Source organism: Panthera leo, chromosome A2 (assembly GCF_018350215.1).
Source record: "Panthera leo isolate Ple1 chromosome A2, P.leo_Ple1_pat1.1, whole genome shotgun sequence".
NCBI lineage: Eukaryota > Metazoa > Chordata > Mammalia > Carnivora > Felidae > Panthera > Panthera leo.
The window spans coordinates 98,622,710-98,648,639 of record NC_056680.1 but is presented as its reverse complement, the minus strand read 5'-3'; the positions used below and the strand labels follow the sequence as shown (position 1 = coordinate 98,648,639).

The following is a 25,930-nucleotide window of genomic DNA, read 5'->3' as shown; positions in this document are numbered from 1 at the left end:
ATCTAGAATATTACATACCCATGTAACAGATCTATATAGTTCACAGCTACATTAAAAAGTTTTTAATATTTGAAAAATTCAAAATGATACATTTTGAACACCATAAAATGTTACATGTATCGAATTTTACATAGTATTATGTTATAATAACCTGTAAACTAGTTATTACACACACAGGAACACACTGTTTAACACAGTATTCACTGCGTAATTTTAAGATGGAGGCACTGAATAATGTAAAAGTTTGTGGAGATTAAAGTCAGGTAAACAAACCTGTATTTGGATTGTCTAGCACTGCCTTACTGATTTTGCCTATTTCTTTCTGAACCTGAATTTTCTGTGACTGGAAATATCTAATATCAAACCTCTTAGGGAATTGGTTTAAGGATGGAGCTAATCCATATTAAGGGCCTGACCTTTAGCCCTTCAGGAATTTTAGCGGCCACTTTATCCCTCAGACGTGAACTAAGTAAAGGTGTTTAATTTTTTAACACGAGTCTCTCTTCCAGTGAGGAAAACCTACCCGGACGCCAAATTTGTCAATTCAGAGAGTCCAGATAAAACGGTAAATGCTCAAAATAATCCGCCTCTAACTCTGACGGACTGCTAAACCCGCAGGTAGCGCTGGGCGGACTTCCACTATCCCAGCATTCCGCGCGCCGCTCCCGTTACTCTTCTATCCCGTCTCTATGGTAGAGCCGGTCTCAGAGGCGGCAGTGGTGTTGGCGACTTCGGTGAGGAAAAGTGAGAGTTCCAACTTTGCTCTTGGCCCGGGAGGGTTTTGGCGCGGAGCGTTGTCATGTCAGAGAAAAAGCAGCCAGTAGATTTGGGTCTCTTGGAGGAGGACGACGAGTTCGAGGAGTTCCCTGCGGAAGGTAACTGGCTGGGCCCGGGCCTCTGGGCCGCGCGGACGGTGACTCAGGCCTCCGGGTAGAGTCGGCGCGCTGGGCGCGCCGGGCGCTTGGGCTCGGCCTCGAGGCGCCCACGGGAAGTCTGGACCCCTGCGGCCGGCTCTGTAGAAGCTGTGCACGCGCTACGCTCCGTGAGAGCTGCTTCGGGTTCGGAGTGTCACGGTGGGCCTCACCGGTGAGCGTCACCGGTGAGGCTGAATGCCTTCTGCTTCCTCTTTGGGAGGAGCCACGGTGACCTGGGTTAGCGCCGTGTCTGGGATGGTTGGTCCTTCTGCTCTTCAGTCGGGTGACCCGCCACCTCGTTCCTGTCTGTATAAACCTCTTTGTTCTTTATTTTCTCGCAGTGTAGCAGCCTGCCTTTGTCCTTAGACAAGCCAGAATTAAATTGTTGTTCCCGGTTAGGCCAATTTTGCTTACTTTTAGGACTTTAGAAATGAAGGCTGCGAAGAAGGATGGGAGGATCACGTGTTGGGTAATACACGTTATTGCCTTATCCTTGTTCCTGATTTTGGATCACTTCAAGCTAACAAGTTGAAGGGTCTGTAAGACCCTAAAACGTGTACGTTTTTATTAGTTTAATGGTTACTAAGACAAACTGTAGGTTTTTCATTGTAAATAATAGCAAATAGCTAACATTTATTGGGTGGTTACTTGTCTAAGTGCTTTGCTTGTATTAGTTCATTTTCATAGTTCTGGCAATTATTAGGTACTGGTGCTACCATTTTTCAGATAAAGAAATTGAAGTTTGGAACTATTTAAAGAAACTTGTCCAATGCCGTAGCTGGCTAGAAATGATGGACACCTGGCCCAGTTGACTCCAGCGCTCTTAAATCTTTTGATGTACTGCTTCTGTTTATTTAGTAGATCGTTGTTACCAGGTGGGTTTTCAGAATTATTTGCTTAATCGGCTGGTTATGTATAGGATAAATGCTTGTAAGAAAAGACTACTGTTGGGTAGCCTTTCTGAAGGTGATGGGAAGAGAATTGGTTAATGGTGTACAAATCTGTTAAGCAGTTACTGCTTCACTAAAGTTGTGTTTAATTGTACCCCATCGTGATTCTATTGTGCATAAAACCGCATAGCTCGAACATTTGTTCTTTTTATTTATGATGTACTCTATTATTTTCCTTACAGAAGAAGACATTAGTGTGCATAGGACATAAACTAACCCAAGTCACATTTCAATTATGGGATTCATTATATATTGAGGGGATTGTTTTGTTTTTGTTTTGATAGTGGATTTATCTGTCCAGACATGTTTTCTGTACCTCACTTTAATGTTGGTTCATAATCTAACATAGAGCCATACAGTAACAAAAAACTCACTTATTGAGGACAGGATCCACTTTTTACTCAAACTTCATATTTCAAATAGTATTTATCCATTGTTTATCACATACAAGGTAGAATGTTAGGCATTTTATTTACATTTTATAGTCTAATTATCACCATATCTGGGAGGAAACTGTGGCTTAGATTTAAAAAGTTTCCATTAAGTAGCCAAGCCAGAATCTGAAAGGTCTAAGTGACTCCCTAACACAAGCTTTTATTTTTACCTTTAGCAAAGTACGTGTCACATAGTAGGTGGTTAATAAATATTTCTTGAATGAATGAAGTTGAGAATTTACTACATCGCAAGCTCTAGAGATAACTGTGTACCTAATGATACACATGATTTTTCTCAGCAACTTTCATCAATTTTGCAGAATATGTAGTTTTTTCTTATTCTAAGTTTATGTTGTGTGAGCAGCAATTTGTTCAGTTTGGTAGTTACATAGTAAAAAGTCTCATTGAGAGGAAAAGCAGAAAATGTTTTTGTTTTTGAAGAGGAAGGCCTCTCACAACAGACTAATTTATTAGCATTAAGTAACTCACCATTTATTGGTCACCTTATAGAATATTTGCTGTCTTCAGGTTTGAATGTGTAGAACCTAATTCATTTAGGAATTTTTCCATTTAGAATGAGAAATAACATTGCAATGCCATTGTTCTGTTCAGTTTTCTATGTTTCTCTTGTTTATAATTTAGACAGGTTTTCTTTTCATGTTAATTTGAGTTGAGATTTTGCTGGATACAAAATTACCCCACTAGGTGAAATCAATCAATATTTACTAATAAAAACTGCCCTTTAAAAAACAAAACTAAAAGAAAGAAAAACTTGGAGAAATATCATCAAAGAATTATTTCTCTTTTGAAACTATGTGTGTGTGTGGCGGGGGGGAAGGGGGCACTTAGCCATGGTTTAATCTCCATTGCTGCTTAGTGTGATCCATGCAGTTTTGGCATTACCTGGCAGCTTATTAGAAATGCAGCATCTCCGGGCACCTGGGTGGCTCAGTCAGTTAAGTGTCCAACTTCAGCTCTGGTCATGATCTCACTGCTTGTGGGTTGGAGCCCTGCATCTGGCTCTGTGCTGACAGCTCAGAGCCTGGAGCCTGTTTCAGATTCTGTGTCTCCCTCTCTTTCTGCCCCTCCCCCACTCACTCTCTGTCTCTCAAAAATAAATAAATGTTAAAAAAAGAAAAAAAAGAAGTGCAGCATCTCAGTCTAGAACTACTGAATTGGTTTAGACTTTTACAGTCTAAATCTTCCTAAAAGATTTGTGTATGCATTTAAAGTTGGAGAAACACCCAAATGGCCTATTTTGAATATTTTAGTATTTAAGTTTTCAGTTCAACTATTATAATAGTCCACTTCTCAAGTTCTCTGCCTTTTTTTGGAAATTGTCTTTCTTGTGATTGTCCTTACAGTAAATGTACCATTGACAAACTCACTAACAGATACAACTTAAAATGGCCTGTAATCATCTTTTCTATGTATAGGAGGTCTGATTTTCAGGGGCCTCGTTTCCTGTCTGATCCAGAAAGTGGATGATAACCATTGTCTAGGGCAGAGACTGTTACATGAAAGCCATTACTGATATTTGACTGGTTTGACTAATGGATTGTCCATCTTTTTGGGGAGTGTTGTTGGCTACATCTCATCCTGGATAAGAACTTGTTTGGTAGAGTGCCATTCAGTCATTTTAAGAAAGGGGAATTTCTATTTTAAAAAGGAAACTAAGATAATATGTTTTCATGGAGGGCTCTTTGTTTCTTCTGAACAGTTTTTCAGTGTGAGGTATAGCTGTGGGAGGAGGAGGGTAGGGGTGGTTCTCTGAAGGTACAAAGGAACAATTGCTTTTTTTTTTTTTTTTTTTAAACTTTTTACTTTTTAGTCTGTAGATCTGTGTTACATTGGCAGTTCACAGTTATTCTAATTGATGGGTGTGTAATCTGGTCCTTAAGCAAAAACCGTTTAAAAATCCTGTTTAGGGGGCCCCTGGTAGCTGGGTCTGTTAAGCCTCTGACTTCTGCTCAGGTCAAAATCTCAAGGTTTGTGAGTTTGAGCCCCATATCCGGCTCTGTGCTGACAGCTCAGAGCCTGGAGCCTGCTTTGGAATCTGTCACTCCCTCTCTGTCTGCCCCTCTCTCCCTCCCTCTCCCTCTCTCACTCTCTCTCTTTCTCAAAAAATAAATGTTAAAAAAAATTTTTTTTAATCTTGTTTAGGATCTTTGTGAAATGCATTCTGCAACTTTTGGACTGTTTAAACCGAGAATAGGCATATATTAAGAATTTCAACATACTGGGTGTGATTGATTATAATTAATTTTGAAGGCTTTGGCATGGTTAGAATTTTAGAACTGGAAAACAACTTAAAGTCTAGAGAAGATAAAACTTGTCAACCTTATACAGCTAGGTTGGTGGTAGTAGAGCAGGATCTAAAACTGAAATACTTTATAATTTATTTGAAACTTCAAACAATTTTTCATACCAGATATTGAAAGGGTATTAAAAATATTTTCATTAATCTCCTTCCTCTGACAATTTGAAGTGGGTGAGAGTAAAAGTGGGAAGAACAAGTGGGCCTTTAGGCTCTTTTATTCTCTTCTTTCTGTGCCAGAATTGAGAGGGTTTTTTTTTTCTTTTTTTGAGGAAATAACTTTTTAGAATATTTAAAAGGAAACTGAGTTTCCTCCAGAAGCAATGATATTTACAAGAAAATTCTGTTAAATACTAAGTATTCTGTAATTTTTCTACAATCAGTGAAACTGCTCTATTATTTGAAAAAATCAAGAGCAGTATACTACCTAACTTCCTACCCTCCTTGAGAAATTGCTGACGAAGAGACTGTTATTGATGATGGTCCCCTCTGGAATAACTGAGGTACTTCACCTAACAAAGTAGAACATCTTATAGTGGTTCTTATCCAGGGAAATATTTTTGGATGTCACATTCACTTGACAGATGCAAATGTGAAATCATGATCATGACCAGAATTTAGGGGTAGAGATGAAGGATTTTAAAATGCTTGTTGTGCATAGACCAGTCCTGCACAAGAAGAATTGTCCTATGAATAATGCCAGTGAGGGGCACCTGGGTGGCTCAGTCGGTTAAGTGTCCAACTTCTGCCTGGGTCATGATCTTACAGTTTGCGAGTTTGAGCCCGGCATCAGGCTCTGCACTGACAGCTCAGAGCCTGGAGCCTGCTTTGGATTCTGTCTCCCTCTCTCTCTACCACTCCCCTGCTCATGCTCTGTCTGTCAAAAATAAATAAATGTTAATAATGCCACTGAAAAATATTTACATGAACATTGGATACCAACTGGACTAAACCAGCGATAGGATTCCTTAGAATCTTTAAAAAAATTTTTTAATGTTCATTTATTTTTGAAAGAGAGAGAGAGAGAGAGAGAGAGAGAACCCAGAAGGGCAGAGAGAGATGGAGACACAGAATCCGAAGCAGGCTCCAGGCTATGTGCTGCCTCACGAGCCATTGGATCATGACCTGAGCTGAAGTTGGATGCTCAACTGACTGAGCCACCCAGGTGCCCCCTTAGAATCTTAAATGTAAAGGTAGATAGAACTGATACTATGTCAGATAATACACTAGTCAGTTAACTAGTGCCAAAGGGGCTCTGCTATTTTCAGTTATTAAATGTAATATAATGGACCTGTAAATAATACCATCACACATTTAAATTATTTACATGGTGGTAGCAAGAAATAGAGAAATCACTCCCTCTCTCTGTGCCCTTCCCCCGACTCGCACTCTGTCTCTGTCTCTGTCTCTGTCTCTCTCTCTCTCTCTCTCTCAAAAATAAATAAACATAATAATAAAAAAAATTTTTAAAAAGGGGCGCCTGGGTGGCTCAGTCGGTTAAGCGTCCAACTTCGACTCAGGTCCCGATCTCACACTCATGGGTTCAAGCGCCGCGTTGGGCTCTGTGCTGACAGCTCAGAGCCTGGAGCCTTCCTTCAGATTCTGGGTCTCCCTCTCTCTCTGCCCCTCCCCCACTCTCACTCTGTGTGTGTGTCTCTCTCTCAAAATTAAACATAGTAAAAAAAATTAAAATAGAGATATAATTTTTATTAAAAATTAAGAAAAAAGATAAATACAATGAATGGCGGAGAGCCTGTTGAGTGTCCATTCATGGTAATCATATGCAAGAAGAAAGTTTTTGAATCCTGAGATGGAAAAAGCACAATGAATCTAAGATCAGACCTAGGTTCAGAATCCGTCTTTCATCAACTTTTTTTAGCTTGTCAACTCATGCTGGTTACTTAACTTCTTTAAAATACTTTTATAGTATAATATATAGCATAAAAGGGCATAAATTAAAAAATAAAAGCACTGTTTCTCCCTGCCTTTCCCCCAAAACATTTGTTATGCTCCAGGGTAGCCACTGTTAAATGTTTTTTTTTTTTTAGTATCCTTCCAGAAATTATGTATATATTGTGTGTTTTTATATATTTTAAAAATACAGAGGACTATATTATATATACTATTTTTCATTCTAGAGCAGTTCTCATTCTCAGTTGGTCTTTGACTTTCATGATTTTGACACTTTTGAAGTTTACAGGCCAGTTATTTTGTAGGATGTTCCTCAACTTGGGTTTGTCTCATGTTTCCACTTGATTAGATTCAGGTTCTACACCTTGGCAGGGATATCATAGTTGTGATTCTGTGTTCTCATTGCATCCTATCAGGTGGAACATGATTCACATTTGTTCCATTACTAATGATGTTCACTTTGATCACTTTTCTAAGGTAGTGTCTGTGAGACTTTTCCAACATGGCTCATTTTCCCTTTGTAATTAATAGACATTTTGTGAAACTACAGAAATACAGTATTCATTAGCAAACTTTCAATTTATTCACTTGGTTATGTATATCCGTACAAACTCATGGATTCTCATTTAATGGGTTATGATTTTTTGCTATTGTCTATTTCAATCCTCAAATTGTCCTATCTTTGAACATGGAAAACCCCTTCATACTGTCTTCTGTGACCTTTTGACATATCACCATCATTCTTTGTGTGTTTTCAAGCATTCTGACACAAAAAGGTTCCCCTCCTCTAATCCTGGAATTAGCCATTTCTCCAAGGCTCATTTCTTTTAGTGGAGAATGATATTCAGAAGGCAAGATCTTAACTCCAGTTGTGGTCATTGCTTTGGGGAATGGAAGGAACTAGGAAATACACAAATGTGTGTATACATATATACACTTTTACATTTGTGTATGTGTGTATATAAAATCATGAGTTCACACGGTATCTCCATTTACATTTCAACACTACGGAGTTCATTCTCATTGATTTCCATATTTGTAACTCCCTTCCCAAACAGTGAGAAACCTGGCTTTCTTATCTTAAATATATCTTGTATTTGTTATCCTCTTCCCTAGCCAATTTTTGTTGCCTTCTCTGCCCACAGATACCTTCCTTTTGTCACTTGGGCTTCAGCATTTTTTGCCAGGCCACCCACTTCCCTCCTAACTTCAGCACTGTATGACTTCTTCACCCTGTTCAGGTCTGACACACCAGTCACGTTGTGCTGCCTCTCTATAGGAATGCCCTCTTGGCTCTCCTTTGGGCACTGACACCTTACCTGAGATGAGGTGCATTTCAAATTTTGACATACATCTTCACATTGCCTTTTAGAATGGATATACCAATTAATATTTCTATCTACAGTTTCCCTTTTCCCTTGTAAGGTTGCCTACACTCCACATTAAGCGTTTTAGTCATTGTGAACATGAAATGAAAATGGATGAAAAATGAAATCTCATCATTTTGATTTGTATTCATTTGAGTGAGATTGACCATTATGTTTTTCCTTAAACTGTTACCATCTTAATCCTAAATTTCTTTATATGTAATTTGTGGATAATAGAGTCATATAAGTACTGCATGAATATGTTAATCTATTCAAACTACCATAGCAAAATATTGTAGACTAGGTGGCTTAAACAATGGAAATCTATTTTCTCACAGTTCTGGATTCTGGGAAGTCCAAGGTCAAGGTGATGGCTGATTCAGTTACTGGTGAGGACTTTCATTTTGGCTTGCAGACTGCTGGCTTCTCATTGTGTCTTCACAAGGTGGAGAGAGAGAAAGGAAGCTCTGTAGTGTCTCTCCCTGTAATGGCACTAATCACATTATGAGGACTACACCTTCGTGACCTCATACAACCCTAATTACCTTCCAAAGATCCCATCTCCAAATACCATTACATTGGAGGTTAGGGCTTCAACATAAGTATTCTGAAGATGGGGAAAGGAGACACAAACATTCAGTTCATACCAGTGATAAATGTAGAATGCATAGGACAGAGTTTGGCACAAAGTGGTACTTATTCAATAAACATTAGTCCTCTTTCTTTTCTTCCCTCAGATCTTCTTGGGGAATTGGATTGAATATTTGGTATTTACTTAGAATTTGAATTGTTTTTGACATTTTATTTGTAATTTTAGGTATATCCAAAATTAAGCTTGTTTATTATTTAAAAATTGATTTATTGTTCAGTATTAAAAACTTATAATATTGCTAATTTTCTTTCCAAAAGTATGTTAAAAATAGTTTTATTATTCATATAGAATATAAAAATATTTATAAAACAATAGCATATATTGTTTAAGGATGCATACAGATGTATAAGAGGTATAAAGAAACACAGGGGAGTGAAAAACCCCCAAATCAAAATACTAGTGTTTCGCACGGGATAGTGAGAGGTGTGCCTCAGGGATATTAAACAGTAAAACTTACTTTGAAAGCTATCTGATTAGCTGTTTCACTGATTTTATAGAATGAACAAGCAATAAGCAATTGCGACTTCGGTATTTAACCTTATTACTGGTTTGTTGTTAAATATTTCTCATTGAAAGATGTGATGAATTGTTGAAAACACTGAGGGGAAAATAAAAGTTTTGAAAGCTATATTTACACTCTTTTTCTGAAGTATTAAAAATTCACCAAATATTTTTTTTTCCTGTTTTGTGTTGTGTTGTATATGTAACTATTTGGTAGAAATGGTATTGTCTTTATTATGGAACATATTTTTCTTACTTTCTTTACCCCTCAAGTTGATGTGAAGTGATTAGCACCCAATAAATGATTTATTCATTCAATATATGCTTGTTGAGTGCTTCCTATAAATCTGGCACTGAATGGTGCAGAAAGAATGATGTTAGCTGCCATTTATCAGTGGTAAGTGCTGTATATACATAGTTTTATTTAATCCTCATAGAAGCCTTTTGAAGGTTTTATGCTTGGGGCTCAGCAAAATTCAGTAGCTTACCAGGTCACAGTTAACTAGAGGCTGCACTGAGGCAAATTTGACTCCTTAGTTAGATACATGTCTTTGAACTTAGAAATATCAATGCCCAGGGAGATAGGGCACAGTGATTTTCATAGTCAGCTTGAGCTTTTTAGTATTGTAGAGGTGCTTATCCTGGGAGGTGGGGCTCCAAGCTTTTCCTTCTCCATCTCCAGTTAAACCAGAGCAACTTTACTTTTGCCTATCATTATCTTTTGGGCTTCTTCTGGGTGAGATTTTATTGAGTTTCCTTCCAGTGGTGGGGCAGGGAATTAGACAATGTGGTAGTAAAGTGTAATAGCAGCTAAAAAGAAGGGAAAATTATTTCCAGTTCTGTACAACGTGAGATAGCGACATTTGAACAGAGTTTTCAAAAAATAGAAATGTAGAAAAAGGGTTTCCAAAGATAGAAATGTAGAACAGTGGTTTCCAAAAGAAGGGGAAAAGAGTAGATACTTGGAGGTAGAAAAATAATGTGTATGTGTTTTTAATTTGTCTGTGAAATAGTGATTGCAATTGCAGGTAGTTTGGGGCCTAATACTGGAAGGCTTTAAGCCAAATGGCCAGTTTGGACTTTATCCTTAGATACATGAAAAGACAGTTTTTTTGTTTTTTGGGGGTTTTTTTTTTGGTTTGATGTATGTGAACTTCCTTTACGCAGTAGGCAGTTTAGGAAAAATCAACCCAGCAGAATTAATTTGAAAAGATAGAAAAGAGTCAAGGAAGCTGATTAGCAAGTTGTTAAAATAGCTTAGCTGAGGACTAAGGGCCTGAAATAGGTTGTTATTAGGAAAGAAGTGAAGAGAGTGATGCAAGAATAGCAAGTGAGCTTTTTGGCAACTGGTTTGACAAGGACTGTTGGGAATAGGAAGAAATCGGAGATTGTGATTTTGCATTTGTGTGTCTAGTGGAAGACAGGTGGTGGGGTTCACATCTTAATAATATGGAGGATTAGAATGAGGGAATTGAGACGTGGTGGGCATGAGGGCTTGCAAAAAATGAGAATAATGGCTTTTGAGAATTCTGTAAACGTAAGAGACAAACACTAAGCACTAACAAAGAAACAGAGTCAGCATGACTTTGTAGTGGAATCATTCTCCCAGAGGTGTGTATTTTCAGATTAACCGATGAAAAGAATTGTGTCTGAATTTCCTTTTTTTTTTTTTTAATGTAAGAAAAATTATAGAGGTGCCTGGGTGGCTCAGTTGGTAGAGCGTCCCACTTTGGCTCAGGTCATTAACTCATGGTTCGTGAGTTCCAGCCCCGCATCGGGCTCTGTGCTGACAGCTCAGAGCCTGGAGCCTGCTTTGGATTCTCTGTCTCCCTCACTCTGTTCCTTTCCTGATCACACTTTGTCTCACTGTCTCTCTCTCAAAAATAATTAAGAAAAATAAATAAATAAATAAATGTAAGAAAAATTATAAATGGTTATGTAAGTTATTTTGAGCCTCTCTTTGAGCTCAAATAACTGCTGACCACAGATAACTGAAAGCTCATGAGTAATCTGGTAGCAGCATCATTTATGACTTGCTTTTCACTGTTTGGTCTGAAGTTCCTCACTGACATTTTTGGTCCTTGTTGGAGAAAATACAGTAGTATTATGGTTCTCTCCTAGAGAGAGAACTGAATAGACACTGAATTTTTAGCCACTGAATAGACATTAGATCTGTAGGGTATAGTTGTTTTTGTATCATGATAACCTATAGAACTTTTTTTAAGTTTTAATCTATTTTATACAGTTTAAGCAGGAACACATGTATTTCAAAATGACTAGATTTAGTGTAGCTTCATTCTCATATTCATAAACCTAATGATGTTACTGTTGTCATTTACACTTAACCTATGATGGTGAGTATACAATTAAGAATTTTTCAAACTTTCATCTGTTTTTTAAAATATTTTTCTTCATGTAATGTTCTGTATATAGATGCACATTTTTTATTTGAAGAAACTTTATTGAAGATTAGTTTGTTTATAATCAGAGGAGTTTTACTATTAAGGAATGAATGAGAATTTGATCTTCCTGAAAATCGTTAATAGGGCATTTGCAGGGACCCTGGGTGGCTCAGCCAGGTTGAGCTCCTGACTCTTGGTTTTGGCTCAAGTCGTGATCTTACAGTTCATGAAATCGAGCCCACGTGGGGCTATAAGCATAGAGCCTGCTTGGGATTCTCTTTCTCTCTCTCTCTCTCTCTCTCTCTCTCTCTCTCCCCCCACCCCCTTGCTTGTCCTCTCTTTGTCTCCCAAAACAAATAAATAAACTTAAAAAGGAAGAATAGGGCATTTGCGACACTATTTGCTGTGAATGTAATTTCTTCTTTACTTTTCTTCAAGGAAGTATATTTCATACTTTTAAGAAATTTTAGAATGTTTATTGAAGAGTAGGGAGAGTAATTTCAAAAATAATTGAGAGAAAACCCTTTTCCATGTCAAGGTGATACTTAGACTAAGTATGTGGGATCTTTGATAGTTCAGATTTGTGAAATTTAAAGCTAGTCACAGATGTAATTCTCACTGGCAAATGTGAACAAAGCCAAATTTGGGGGCAAAGTCTTAAATAATGTAGAATTCCTAGAAACTTATGTATTAGGCATCTGTTATTGGTTATTTCCAATTCTGACTTCTTAAAATATGGTAATTTTTTTTTTTACCATTACACATCTGGAGGCCTGCACACTGAAGTAAACACAGCTGTGGTTATTTAAACAATTAATCACAATCCTGGAAATGCATTTCATGTTGAAGATAAAGTGTGTATACTTTATAAAGTCATCTACATATTGAAGGAAAGCATTAGATATGAATCAGGTATCCTTTGATTTTATTATTTTGCCCTTTTCAAAAATGGTGTTTTGGAGTTAAGTCTTTAAAAAGGAGTGATTGAATAAAATTGCATAGTTATCAATGTAGAGTTATAATTGAAAATTAAAACACAAATCAGGGATATATTACACGAAATGTCAAATACCATAGATTATAACAATCATGGCTTTTTAATTTACACATTCATTTAGTATGAGCTTGCATATATTGTAATTTACATATATTGTAACATATGTACAGTATAGGGAATTTATAAGTGTTGGAAATAATATTTGGGCGCATTACACCTTATCACTTAAAATTTTTAAATAATATTTTTTAAGTTTATTCACTTACAGAGCATGCACAAGTAGGGGAGGGGCAGAAAGAGAGAGGGAGAGAGAATCCCAAGCAGGCTTTGCACCATCAGCACAAAGCCCAGTGTGGGACTTGAACTCACGAACAGTTCAAGGCACCCCTAAACTTTTTATATAATATGTTCAGTACATTCTTTGTTAATAAAATATTTTAAAGATTTTAAAGAATCTCAAATAAATTATGGATTCTGGTTTGTCAATGTGAATGAACACATACTTCTTAATGGTGCTCTTGTTAATAATTTAAAATGCTTAGTAATAAGTTGTAATTCAAGAGGTTATTTATTGTCTTAGATTCTTTACCTGTGATAGTCAGAAGGCTAGTATGTTCAGGGCATTTCACTCCCAGGATAAGGCATTAAGGTTAAAGAGTAATACATTGAAATTCATATGATGATTAGTGAAGAATTTAAACAGCTTTCCCACTTTTTCTATCCTTGTATACTCAAAAGTGTCAATTATAAAGTGCTGTATAATACTACTAAAGAAATACAGAGTTATCATTATGAACCTTTTTGTGTGTTCTCTGTAAAATTTTGCTCACAGTACTGTCCCACTGCACCCTCATGAGCACCTTTCTTTCTCTTGGGACTTTATTTCTACCTTCCTTTTCCTGTCCTTGCTACATTGCAGTTTAATAATATAGTTGTATGTGATTTTTTTTATACTGGAAAGCCTTAGTAATTAGCACAAAACAAGAAGCATAAAATCCTGAGCTGTCCACAGCTCTAATAGCTAATACTATTAGATAGCTACAGAGCTATAGGTTACAGTAAGACTGGAGGGAATGTGGAGGAAATAGCATTATAGTCATTGTTTACTTGCTATAAAAGGGATTGTGGATTTAGTTGTCCCCATACAAGTTCAATATACAAGAATACACATTTTGGGAAAGTTAAATTTGAGATTATTTGAAGTGCTTTATTCAGCTTTAATCTTAAACATTAAAACCATTCAGTATCTGAGAGAAATAGATCTACTGTTTGAAATGAAGCTCCTTAATTTACAGTTTGATCTTAGCTGCACCCAGTACCACCTTTACTTACTGTTTCTCTCATGTACTTAACATTGCCATTTCTGTCCCCTTATTTGTTCCTTAGAATAGCTTATTCTTTCTGAAATTTCTCTTATTATAATGTATATAGTAAATAGTTCATTATTGATTGAGATGGCAATATGAGAGTTAACAGTACTGTTTTATCCAAATAGCTAATGATCAACTCTTGACTTAACTAAGTCACTTGTCTAGTCTATGAAGGTACAAAAATGTTATTCTTTCAGTTTCTTTTAACTTTGGGAGTATATAGATATATAAAAATGGGTTGCAGTAGCTTTCTGATTACACTTCTATAGACTAAGGGAAATCCTTAATGTGATTCCTTATTTTTTTTTTAACTATCTTTACTCTCATTATAAAGTATAGCTAGTTTCACAAACAGAATAAAAATTTTCAGCATGAGCTTCAAGTTACCATAAGAAAGGAGAAAATGTAAGGCTGTCTCTAGCCCAGTCAAAATTGAGATGTAATTAATACTACTATTAAATATTACTGTTGTTAACGACCTCAGAGAATAGTGTAGGATTTGAATTTAGGTAATTACAGTATTCTCTGTTTCAGAATAATATTGCTAAGGGATATAAGAAGATTTACGTGGGTAAAAATACTTCTGATTATTGAGAGTTTTTATTAATGAATATACATTCACTGATTTATATCCAGTGATTAAAGTTGGGTATACATTGTGTGTGTGTGTGTGTGTGTGTGTGTGTGTGTGTGTGTGTGTGTGTGTTTTAAGTAAGCTCTGTGCAACGTGGAGCTTGAACTCATGACTCCAAGATCAAGAATCGCATGCTCTACCAACTGAGCCAGCCAGGTGCCCCTAAAGTTTGGTATATATTTGAGCTTCCTAGCAACCTGAAATAAATTGCCTAAGAGAAACTTTTTCATCTTTTCAGGTACTGGGATCTTAAATTTCCCATGATCTCTTTTTGAGGAGCATTGAATGAGGTGATCGCTATTCTCAAAAGAATTTATAATAAATGAGAATTCTACATGACCCATTCACAATACGTGATATCGTTTATCTCTTCTATCTTGAAATATATACTTTCGGCTTCACTGAAACTACACTGGCCAACATTGGCCACTTGGAGGGCACTTGAGAAATGTAGTTCCATTTACCCGGTGTTGAGTGTCTACTATGACCTCAGAACTCAGTGCGGGGCATCAGAGTTGCAGATTTAAAAAAATGTGGTTCCTACCTGAAGGTTTTGAATAGTAATGGACAAGAATGGTGGTGGTATTTTAGACATCAGTGGAGGATGGGTATAAACTATGTAAGACTGGGGAGGAGGGGACAGAAAGAAGACTACAGTAATATTTACAAGGAGAATAATTCTAAACTAACAAGTGGCAGTAAGAATAGGGAAGGGGAGACTTAACTCTGGAGATAATTGGGAGTTGAAATGGAAGGGACATAATGAGGAGAAAGTAGCTAAGATGCCGCCTAAGTTTCTGGTTTGGGGGACCAGGTAAATAAATGTACTTCTATTCTTAAATCATGATGATGACGTATACTGCATTTAAAAATTTTTGTCAGTGACACAACATAATACCATGCCCATATTATGAACCATTGTTGAATAGATTTAAATTTATATGTACATTATATAAGAAAGCCTAAATTATACCTTTTGTTACTTAGTTACTTTTCTTTTCAAGTTGAAATGTTCTTAGCCATGTTTCTAATAAGCAATTACTATGGTGAAGCTTATGGCTAGGACATACTTAAGAGAGAGTGTAACTCATAATTACTGTTTTTGAAAGGGGGGGGTCATACAAAAATACACAAGGCCTGATTTAGAGTTTTGTTTCATCTTTCATAGCCTTTTGTTGTGCAAATGCTAGGTACTGTTTTTAAGAATACAAAGGTAAATAAAATAGCTGTTAGTCTTGAGCTCAGACACTAGTAATGGACAAAGACATACAAATTGATCATTATGATTGTACAGTATGTAAGGGCTATAATAGAAATAGACACAGAAGAGGGAACCTAATGTCTGAAGGTAAGGAGGAGAAATGGGAATAGGGAAAGCTTCCAGAGATGATTCCAAACTGATTTTTTTAAAAAACTATCTTTCACACCTTTTAATTTTGAAACTTTCAACCTACAGAAAAGTATAAAAAAAGAGGACAAGGTGGGGGATGAACAAAGTGGGTGAGGGGTCAAAGGTGTAGACTTCCAGTTATAAAATAAATAAGTCATAGGATGTAATGTTTAGCATGGTGCCTACAGTTAATAATACTGTATTGCATATTTAAAAGTTGCTAAGAGAGTAGAGCTTAAAAGTTCTTATCACAAGATAAGATTTTGTAACTATGTATGGTGATACATGTATACTAAACTTATCGTGGTTATCCTTTTGCAACAAAATGTACAATTGAATTATTATATTGCATACCTCAAACTGCTATAATATGCCAGTTGTGCTTCAATTAAAAAAAAAAAAAAGCAACATGGGGTGCCTGGGTGGCTCAGTTGATTAAGTGTCTGACTTTGGCTCAGGTCATGATCTCACGGTTTGTGAGTTCGAGCCCCGCATCAGGTCTGTGCTGACGGCTCGGTACCTGGAGCCTGCTTCAGATACTGTGTCTCCCTCTGTCTCTCTGCCCCTTCCCCACTTGTGTTCTGTCTCTCTCTCTTTCAAAAATAAATAAACATAGAAATTAAAACAACAACAAATACCTGAGTTTTGTCAGTTGCTAACATTTTATTGTGTTTATTTTTATTATCCCTCATGATTAGATTAAGGGTCAACATTTTTAGTGAGAGTACTGTACTGAATGGGTGATGTTTATTTCTCACTGCATCACATCAAGAGATACATGTCAAGTTGTCACAATTTATTGGTGATGTTAAGTTTCATCATTGGTTAACATTGTGATTACCAGATCTCTCCATTTTCCTCTCGTAAGAAGTATGTAATCTATCCTGTAGTCCCAACTATTTTTTACTTACCAGTTTTAGTATCCATTGTTGACCCTTGCCTAAATTGTGCTGAGGGTTGCAAAATGGTGATTTTCTAATTCTGTCATTCTTTCTGCATTTATACACCTGAGAATTGTAAAGAGGATCTCCTCCCCAGTGTCCATCTCCCAACATATTGCTATGAATGCAAGTATTTTTAAATTTAATTCAGTGTGTCATTCTTTGTGATTATCAAGTTATTCCAGATTTGGCCAGTGGAAACACCTTTAAGCCAGTTTTTGCACCTTTTGACATGTTTTCAGGCATTATAAAAAGGAATCTCATACTTACCTATTAATTGCCTTATTCCAGATCTGAGATCAGTCCTTTTAATGGGCAATGGTATTTTAACTAATTAAGGTGTTTTAACTAAGTACAAGTCAGTGCGAGTGGTAGGTTTGAAAGATGGCAAAAAGACGAAGAGATGAGGAACAGCATGTTTGATGAATAGAAATTTTAAGCCATTTCAAAACATGAAGTAAAGTTAGGCCTGAATAAAAATGAAGAGCTTGTGGATTGTTCTTCACTGTTAGTTTCACATTGAGGAAATGTGTGTGAGTGAGTACTAACACGAGTGAATTGTCCAGTGGTTTTAAATTTAGATAATTTAAAAAATTAGATAATTAAAAATACATATTTTAAATCAAATATGTTATATAAAATCATAATTTTTTTGTGATAAAACCGAAAGCTATGTCAAGATTATAGTAGGTGGTCTATCTTAAGTAAGAAAGCAGAGTATGCATAAACTCTCTTGCTTCTGGGATGGTTTGATGTATTAAAAAAAAAAAAAAGTATATAATGATATTATTACCCTGGAGACTAGATTTTTATCAGGACCAAGAGAGTAGAAGGAAGAAGACCTGATAGAAGAATATTGCCATTGTATAGGTAAGAAATGATAATGGGAAGGTCTGAAGTAATAGGGAAGGAGATGTTAGTTTACATACATGTTTTCTGTGTTTTCTGAGTATACTAAATAAAAGCTAAAATCTAATCCATCCCCCTGTAACCAGAAGGGAAGGAAGAAAAAAGGAAATTGAGAAAAACTAAAAGCTACAGCATTACTCTTTGAGCATATTTATATTTGTGCTTCCTTTAAAAATAAAGATTTTATATTAGTAGGCAAATGTTAGTGATACTTACATGTTAGTGATACTTAACAATTTCTTTTACTTTTCATTTATGTATGAGTTATCCTTTTTTTTATGTTTAGCAGTTTTGAATTCCAGGCTGGTATCTTCCTGCTACTCAACTTGCTTTAGCAGTGTTGGTGCTGTTTTGAAAGATTGTAAAATAGACCTTATAAAAATCAGCCCAAGGAAAAATCAGGAAAGTAAACATCCTCCTGAAATTATATTAAATTGTCATGGCAAATAGAATGTATTATATTAACTTCTGTTTTAGATTATCAGCCAATATAAGAATTGAGAACAAGACAGTAAGTATAAATTGAGATTTAAAGAGGAAGATTACCATTATTTTATAAATATAAATATTTATTTTCTATTTATATTATTTATATATTTATATATTTTTTTATATTTTTATATTTAGATGTTTTTATAAATATTAGATGTTTCGGATTGTGAGAGTCTTCAGTGGACAACTTTCTGAATATATATTTATATTTAGATGTTTTTATAAATATTAGATGTTTTGGATTGTGAGAATCTTCAGTGGACAACTTGCTGAAGTTTTTGTATATGGAAATAACATATGAGAAGTATTTAGACAGTGTCTGTTTCTGTTTTTAGACTGGGCTGGTTTGGATGAGGATGAAGATGCACATGTCTGGGAGGATAATTGGGATGATGACAATGTAGAGGATGACTTCTCCAATCAGTTACGGTAAGTTTTAAGCCAGTTTTTACATAACTTAGTATTAATTATAAGGACGGAATATGTAGCTTACATATGATAGCTGACCTCTTTAAAAAAAGATAATCTTTGAAATATGTTTTTGAATTATGAAAAGGAAAACCTATTACCTTCATCTTCTATGTTTCTAAACATGAATACTTTGTGTAATTGTGCAGAATTTTTATTCTTTCTAGTTGCTTTACAAAGGTAGTTAAATAGAAGCATATTTGCTATTTTTAATTTCTGTAGGTTTAATTCTGTCAACGTTAATATTCCACCAATATTGAATAACTCAGCAGAAATTAGAATCACAGTGTTAGGACCTAATAGATTGGTAATTCTCAAACTGGAGTGGAGATTGGGGTGATGTGAGTGTACTTTTTCATATTCATGTACAAATTTACCTAATATGATTGATTGAAGTAAAATTCATATATCATTAATCATTTTAAAGTGTACATTTCAGTGGCATTTTGTATATTCACAGTGTTGTACAGCCATCATCTGTGTGTAATTCTGAAGCATTTCCATCACCCCAGAAGAAAACATCATACCTATTTTAAGTTTGTTGATTTATTTTGAGACAGAGAGAGAGAGAGAGCAGGCATGCACATGAACAGGGGAGGGACAGAGAGAGAGAGAGAATCCCAAGCAGGCTCAGCATGAGGCTCAGTCCCGTGAACCGTGAGATCATGACCTGAGATGAAATCAAGAGTCATGCTCAACTGACTAAGCCACTCAGGTGCCCTGAAACACCATACTTATTAAACAATCACTTTGTGTTCCTCTCTTCCCCCAGCTCCTGGTGACTGCTGATTTGTTTTCTGCCTATAGATGTGTCTATTTTAGATATGTCATAAAAATGGAATCATATAATATGTGATCTTGTGTGTCTAACTTCTTAGAGTTAGCATAATATTCTCACATTTCATCCATGCTGTAGCATGTATCAGTACTTCATTCCTTTTAATGGCTAAATAATGTTCCATTGTATGGATATGCCATAGTTTGTTTATCCATTCATCAGTTGATGGACATTTGGGTTTCCAGCTTTTGACTACTGTAAATCGCTACTGTGAGCATTCATGTACAGGTTTTTGTTTGAATACCTATTTTCAGTTTTTGGGATGTAATCCTAGAAGTGGAATCTCTGGGTCATATAATTCTGTTTAACTTTTTGAGGACCTGCCAAACTGTTTTCCACTGCAGCTGCACAATTTTACATTATTACCAGCAGTGCAGAAAGGTTCTAAATTGTCCATGTCCTCATTGAAACTTTTTTATCTTTTTTATTATAGCTATCCTAGTGGGTGTGGACTGGCTTTTTCTTGTAGTTTTGATTTGCATTTCCCTAATGACTAATGATGAGCCTTTTTCCATATATTTGTTGACGATTTGTATATCTTCTTTGGAGAAATAATCTAAGTCCTTTGCCCGTTTTTAAATTGGGTTGTCTTTTTGTTGTTGAGTTGTCAGAGTTCTTTATATATTCTGAGGACTAAGCCCTTATCAGACATATTATTTACAGATACTTTCTCCTATTCTATTTGTCTTTTGAGTTTCCTCATCATGTTCTTTGCACAAAAGTTTTTAATTATTTTGTTTGTTTGTTTTTTTAGCATTTACTTATTATTGAGAGACAGAGACAAAAAATGAGCAGGGGAGGGGCAGAGAGAGAGAGAGAGAGAGAGAGAGAGAGAATCTGAAGCAGGCTCCAGGGCTCAAACTCACAAACCATGAGATCATGACCTGAGCTGAAGTTGGGTGCTTAACCTACTGAGCCATCCAGGTGCCCCAAAAAGTTTTTAATTCTAATGAAGTCCAGTTTATCTACTTTTTATGAATTTATTGCCAAATTCAAGGAAAATTTATCCCTATGTTTTCTTCTAACAGTTTTAGAATTTTAGATCTTACATTTAGGTTTAAGATCCATTTTGAATTAATTTTTGTAGATGGCTTGAAATAAGGGTCCAACTTAATTCTTTTGCGTGTGAATATCCAGTAATAAATACCAGTACCATTTGTTGTAGAGACCATTCTTTCCTCCCTAATTTTATTCTGATTCAACCCATATGTATCTCTCTTGGCCACAAAGTTATCTAAGTGAACTGTCACATACTTTGCTCAAATCAAGGTCTTGCAGTTCTGCAGTCTTCTAATTTTCTAGTCTACTATATTTGTTCAAAAAGAAAGATGATTTATAATAAATTAAAAATTTTAGTAATGATGCAGTACCTTGTGTTCTATACTGCCTTTTATGGCCTCAAAAACCCTACATTCTGAAGATGTTTTAGTATTTTGCTGGAGACTAAATAACAATTGTATCTATCACCTTTCTCCTCTTTTTGGAAATAGCACAATTTACCTTTCACTGTTATTCTGATACTTTTACAGTTCCCCATGATTTCTCAAAATGGCTGACTGTTTTTTTGACTATACTTTTTGTTTTTTCAGTACCCTGAGATGTAATTATGCAGAGCCTAGAAATTTTAAACTACTTTAATGCAGTTTAGAGTTATCTCACCTGTCTTAGTTTTCAGTTTTGTGTTAATGATGTTTTTCCTGTTGCAGTTTTATGAGCAAGGTAGGAACAATAGCTGTTGAACAATAATTCTGCTTTTTCTCTAAATCTGTTAATATTGCATTCTATTCCAAGCATTGGATGGATCTGTCCTCATTCTTGTTTATTCATGTATGGATTTCAAGGCACTTTTTGTTCTTTGTATAGCTCTTGATCCATTCTGCAATTAAATTCTGTGTGTACAAATTCTTGCCACTTTTCTATTTGCATGTATTCTTGGTTTATATTGTTTTAAAACTAAGCAATATCAGAGAACACTCTGCTACCTTTAAAAAAAAAAAAAAGCACATTCCCTCCTTTCTTACCTCATTAGAATCATATTATGCTGTTAGAATATTTTCAGGCTTCCCACCTCTGTTGATCCCCGTTCTGAGTTCTTAGTCATATATCAGTTTTTTTCTTTTCTGTTACCTAGAAATTTTTCAAGTTGAAGCTAAATGAGTTTTATTCCTTTGTTATTCACAAAAAAGTCAAATTTCTCCAAATTTTTTTTCTTTTTTGTCTTTCAAAGTCAGACCATAGCACTTTTCTCTTAAAAATTAAATCAAGATATTATTAAATACAATCATCAGGAGACTTTTAGCAGTAAATATATTGGTAATTGGAATTTTTGTCATTACTCCTTCTTGCCTTTTTACTGGTTTGGAAATAGAACTTTATTCCTATATTATTTGTGGCTTGTTGTTTGTATAATACACCTTCACAGTGCTCTTATGTTCTCTTGTGTTCTGCCTTTAGGTTTGTGGATTTCCTTAAGAGTATAAATCCTGATACTTTTATTAGTAAATAAGATTTTTCTTTTTATTTTTCTGTTTGAGTCATGAGTTTTTTCTGCATGGGTATTGATACATCACCAGTGCCAAAAAATAAAACTTTCTGTACTGGTAAAAATGTTCTATAAGCTGCCCTATCCAATATAAAAGCCACTAGCCACATATGGCTATTGAGCACATGAAATGTAGCACAGCTGGTGAACTGAGTTTTTAGTTTAATACACATGGGACTACTGTATTGGACATTGGAGCCTCAGATATTTTTATCTTTGCTTTAAAAGAATTGTCATGGTTAACAAGTTTCCTGCAGAGATGGTCTTCTCAGTCTTTGTTAAACATATAGATGTTTAATGTGATATTATAAACGATGGCAAAGAAAATATTTTACTGTGTTCTGATATTGTATATAGGTCTTAATCCCTTTAACTTTGGAAAGGCAGTACATTTTCTAGAGTCTTTCTGGTTCCCTGGGTTTCAACTCCAGATCTGCCTTTTGTTAGCTGCATGCTTTAGCAAGGATTTAGCTTTCCACTTTCCATGTTTTTCTCTTCAGTCTAATTACAACTAAGAAGTAGAAGTAGAGAGAAAAAGGTTACCTGTGTCTCCAAGTAACCAAAAGTCATTATAGAGAAACAAAGGTATCAGAAACACAAAACAGAATTACCTCTTGGAGTTACTTGGAGACATATTTAGTAGAAATAGGCAGGATTATGAGATTTTCCTAATCTTGCATCACATGTTGCATGAGAAATCCAAGAAGCCAGTATCGTTCTTGATTTGCTGTGTGACATATAGCTACCCTCCTATAGCAGAGTCATTTCTGGGATAATAAGAGGAGTTCTCAAACCTACCAGTGGCTACTTGTCTTGTTCTTGTTTTGTTGAAAAAGGTATGCTGCCGTTTTTGTTTCAAATAGTGTACATTCATAGGAGTGCCTGGGTGACTCAGTTGGTTGAGTGTCCAACTTCGACTCAGCTCATGATCTTGTGGTTCACGATTTCGAGCCCCGCATCAGGCTCTGTGCTGACAGCTCAGAACCTGGAGCCTGCTTTAGATTCTGTGTCTCCCCCTTTCTCTGCCCCTCCTCAGCTGTGTTCACTCTCTGTCTCTCTCAAAAAAAAAAAAAAAAATAGTGTACATTCGCTATGTGGGTTCTGTGATGATGTTCCAGTTGTGCTGGACTTCTTTCCTCTTTCATCTCCTTGTTGGATTTTTTTACTCAACAGGCTGATGTTGCTAGTGTGTTTGTGTTATTTTGTGTTTTGTACTTGGTGGCCTCAACTTACTTTCATTTCATTTTTTTATGTCCTAAGTTCTCGCAAAAACTTTTCTTCTTCTCTAAAAATTCAGCTAATAGAGAAACGTATCATAATCTCCTTTGTGTTTGTAAACAGTTTATAAATGTGTAGTTAGTCACTATCTCCTGACAGGAAGGCAGGTACAAACCTGGACAGACTTGGTATACTTGTTAACTAAATTGTAAGCTGAATTTCAGGGATGTTTTGTTGTTTTTAAGAGAAAGTGAATAATCTACATCGATTCTGTTAAAGGCAGCAGAAAACTATTGTTTAAGAAACTTTTAAAGTTATTTCCATTTTCAGTAGAAAACATATAATCTTCAATTTCCTGAAAAGGGGCAGAGGGCAAGGGAAGCATTTTATGCTAATCTTTTGACTCCTCAACAGGTATTTTACCACCAGCCTCTATACCTGAGCAGAAGACAAAAATGTCTTATATTAGTAATCTCTGGCTTTAATATTATTCATAGACTTTAGATCAGTATTTGTATCGTTAATAACTGTACATTTATACAATGTTTGGTCATATTTTGGCCCTGAAATAATTTTGTTGTGAACTTCTATAAAATTGAATTGTGGCAGAGACATTATTGGTGATATTTGGAGTGGTAGTTTAAGTAGCTGAAATTGATTACAGGGCTAAACTTTTTTGCAGTTGATATTTTCGAAATATGACTGAAACTTGTGATTGAATAAATTACTTAAAATTATAAAAAGTATCTTTTTGAAGTATGTATATTTGTAATATAAATTTTTGAGGTTTTTATCCACATTTAAAATTTAAAAAGTAAAGTGTTACTTAATATTTTATAACTTATTTGTTATATATATTTTGCCTACATATAGTTAATGCATAAAATTCCCATGTACCTTTAAATTTGATTGATAATATTTGTCTTGGTTAGCACAATGGATACATGTCAATATGGGAAGCAGTCTGTTTATTCTTTAGGTGTAAATAACAGTGATACCTATTATGATTATAAAATTCCTAAAAGTTTGGTACCAAATGTCTTATGTTAGCCATATGGCTGATTATTCTTAAAATTTGTTTAAAGATTTATTATGGATAGGATATCTGTATGGTATTTTGAAGACAATTTGGAAAATAGTAGCAAATCTCTCATATTTTTCTATCAGAAAACTAAGGAATTTAAAATATAAGTTTACTAATGGGAAAGCAGAATTTTATTAGCATTATGTTGATTCACATTCAATTTTCTTAATACAGATTTCTTTTAAGGGAGTAAAGTAAAGCTATTTGGTAGTATTTTAAATTGGTGCCTAGGCTTAGCTCATTGTTTTTATTAATTGTATTATTTGTAAAAACTTTGTTTCTTTATCATAAAGAATGTCTAGTGATTTTGTTGTTTTGTGTTTTCTTATAGAGCTGAACTAGAGAAACATGGTTATAAGATGGAGACTTCATAGCATCCAGAAGTATTGAAGCAACCTAAACTTGAACTGTTTATTAAATTCTAGGATGGAGAACCCAGGATGGGACACTTAAAAAAGAAATATGTTTATTTCATTAGCAGCTTGGATTTATTTTTGTTTTTGTAACACACAAAATAAATGTTTTGATCTAATCTTGATTTGGTTCAGAAGTCTTGATCTTTTGCTTCTAGTCATTAATTTTCTCATCCTCTTTATGATTTTCTAAGACTTTATTATAGAGAGACAGTAAATTCATCTGATCCCCAATTGAGTACTTTTATTTAACCACATCAATTTAATGTCGATCTTATTTATAAGGTTACTTCTTTTAAGTTACATTTAACCTTAATCTCATCTGTATTTTGAAAGCTTAGGAAACATTTGCTGACATCTCTAAGGTGACCCTTCAAAACCTATGTTTTAAAAATATTAATCATTTTCAATTGCTATAATTAGCTCCTGAGCCATTAATAATAGTATTAAAAGTTGATAGAGTATTATTAGTACTTAAAAATCAAGCGGCTTGATCACAGTTCTAAGAACAGTGTCCTGTGTCAAAATTGGGGAAGTATAGGGGCACCTGGGTGGCTCAGTCACTTGAGTGTCTGACTTCGGCTCAGGTCATGATCTCACAGTTCGTGAGTTTGAGCCCCACGTTGGGCTCTGTGCTGACAGCTCAGAGCCTGGTGCCTGCTTCAGATTCTGTGTCTCCCTCTCTCTCTGCCCCATCCCCACTCATGCTCTGTCTCTCTGTCTTAAAAATAAATAAAACATTAAAACAATTTCTTTTAAAAATTGGGGAAGTAGGATCAAGATACTTTGTTAACAGGCATATTCTCAGGTACTACATAGTAGATCCATTGAATATAATTAAGTTTCTACAAGATGATTGTTGTTGCCACATCTACTTTTGTGAGTGGGAGATACAATTTAGTTGGTAAAAGATTCTGTTAAGACTTAGAATGAAGCTAATGTACAATTTTTATTAGTAATATTTTCAAACTCGTATGTGTTACTTATTTAGAAGGAGAATTTTCAGAACTGTTGAGTAATTTAAAGTGTAAAATTTCTGTAACCTGATGTAGTATTGACACCAAAATAGAGTTGGGTGCCTGAAATATGCCTCAAGATGATTTTGAACCTAAGTAAGTTTTATTCTCCTAAGACAAGCATAATTCTGCCTTGCCTACCTTACAGGTGGTCGGATAAAGAGTAAAAA

The 25,930-nt window shown here is 35.2% G+C and overlaps 1 protein-coding gene across 3 annotated transcripts; it reads left to right on the top strand.

Annotated features, from left to right (window-relative positions):
- The first annotated feature begins 688 nt into the window (after window positions 1-688).
- On the top strand, window positions 689-24,832 carry SEM1 (SEM1 26S proteasome subunit). Of its 3 annotated transcripts, none has more exons than XM_042918287.1 (3): window positions 689-875; window positions 18,517-18,610; window positions 24,663-24,832. In XM_042918287.1, the coding sequence occupies exons 1-3, from the start codon at window positions 800-802 to the stop codon at window positions 24,703-24,705; spliced, it is 213 nt and encodes a 70-aa protein (XP_042774221.1). In that variant the 5' UTR covers window positions 689-799; the 3' UTR covers window positions 24,706-24,832. The 3 variants fall into 3 exon arrangements, with proteins under 3 accessions (XP_042774221.1, XP_042774211.1, XP_042774203.1); XM_042918277.1 differs by lacking the exons at window positions 689-875; window positions 24,663-24,832 and adding exons at window positions 888-1,218; window positions 17,979-18,091 and having other exon boundaries at window positions 18,517-18,599; XM_042918269.1 differs by lacking the exons at window positions 689-875; window positions 24,663-24,832 and adding exons at window positions 888-1,218; window positions 17,976-18,091 and having other exon boundaries at window positions 18,517-18,599.
- Window positions 24,833-25,930: the final 1,098 nt, after the last annotated feature.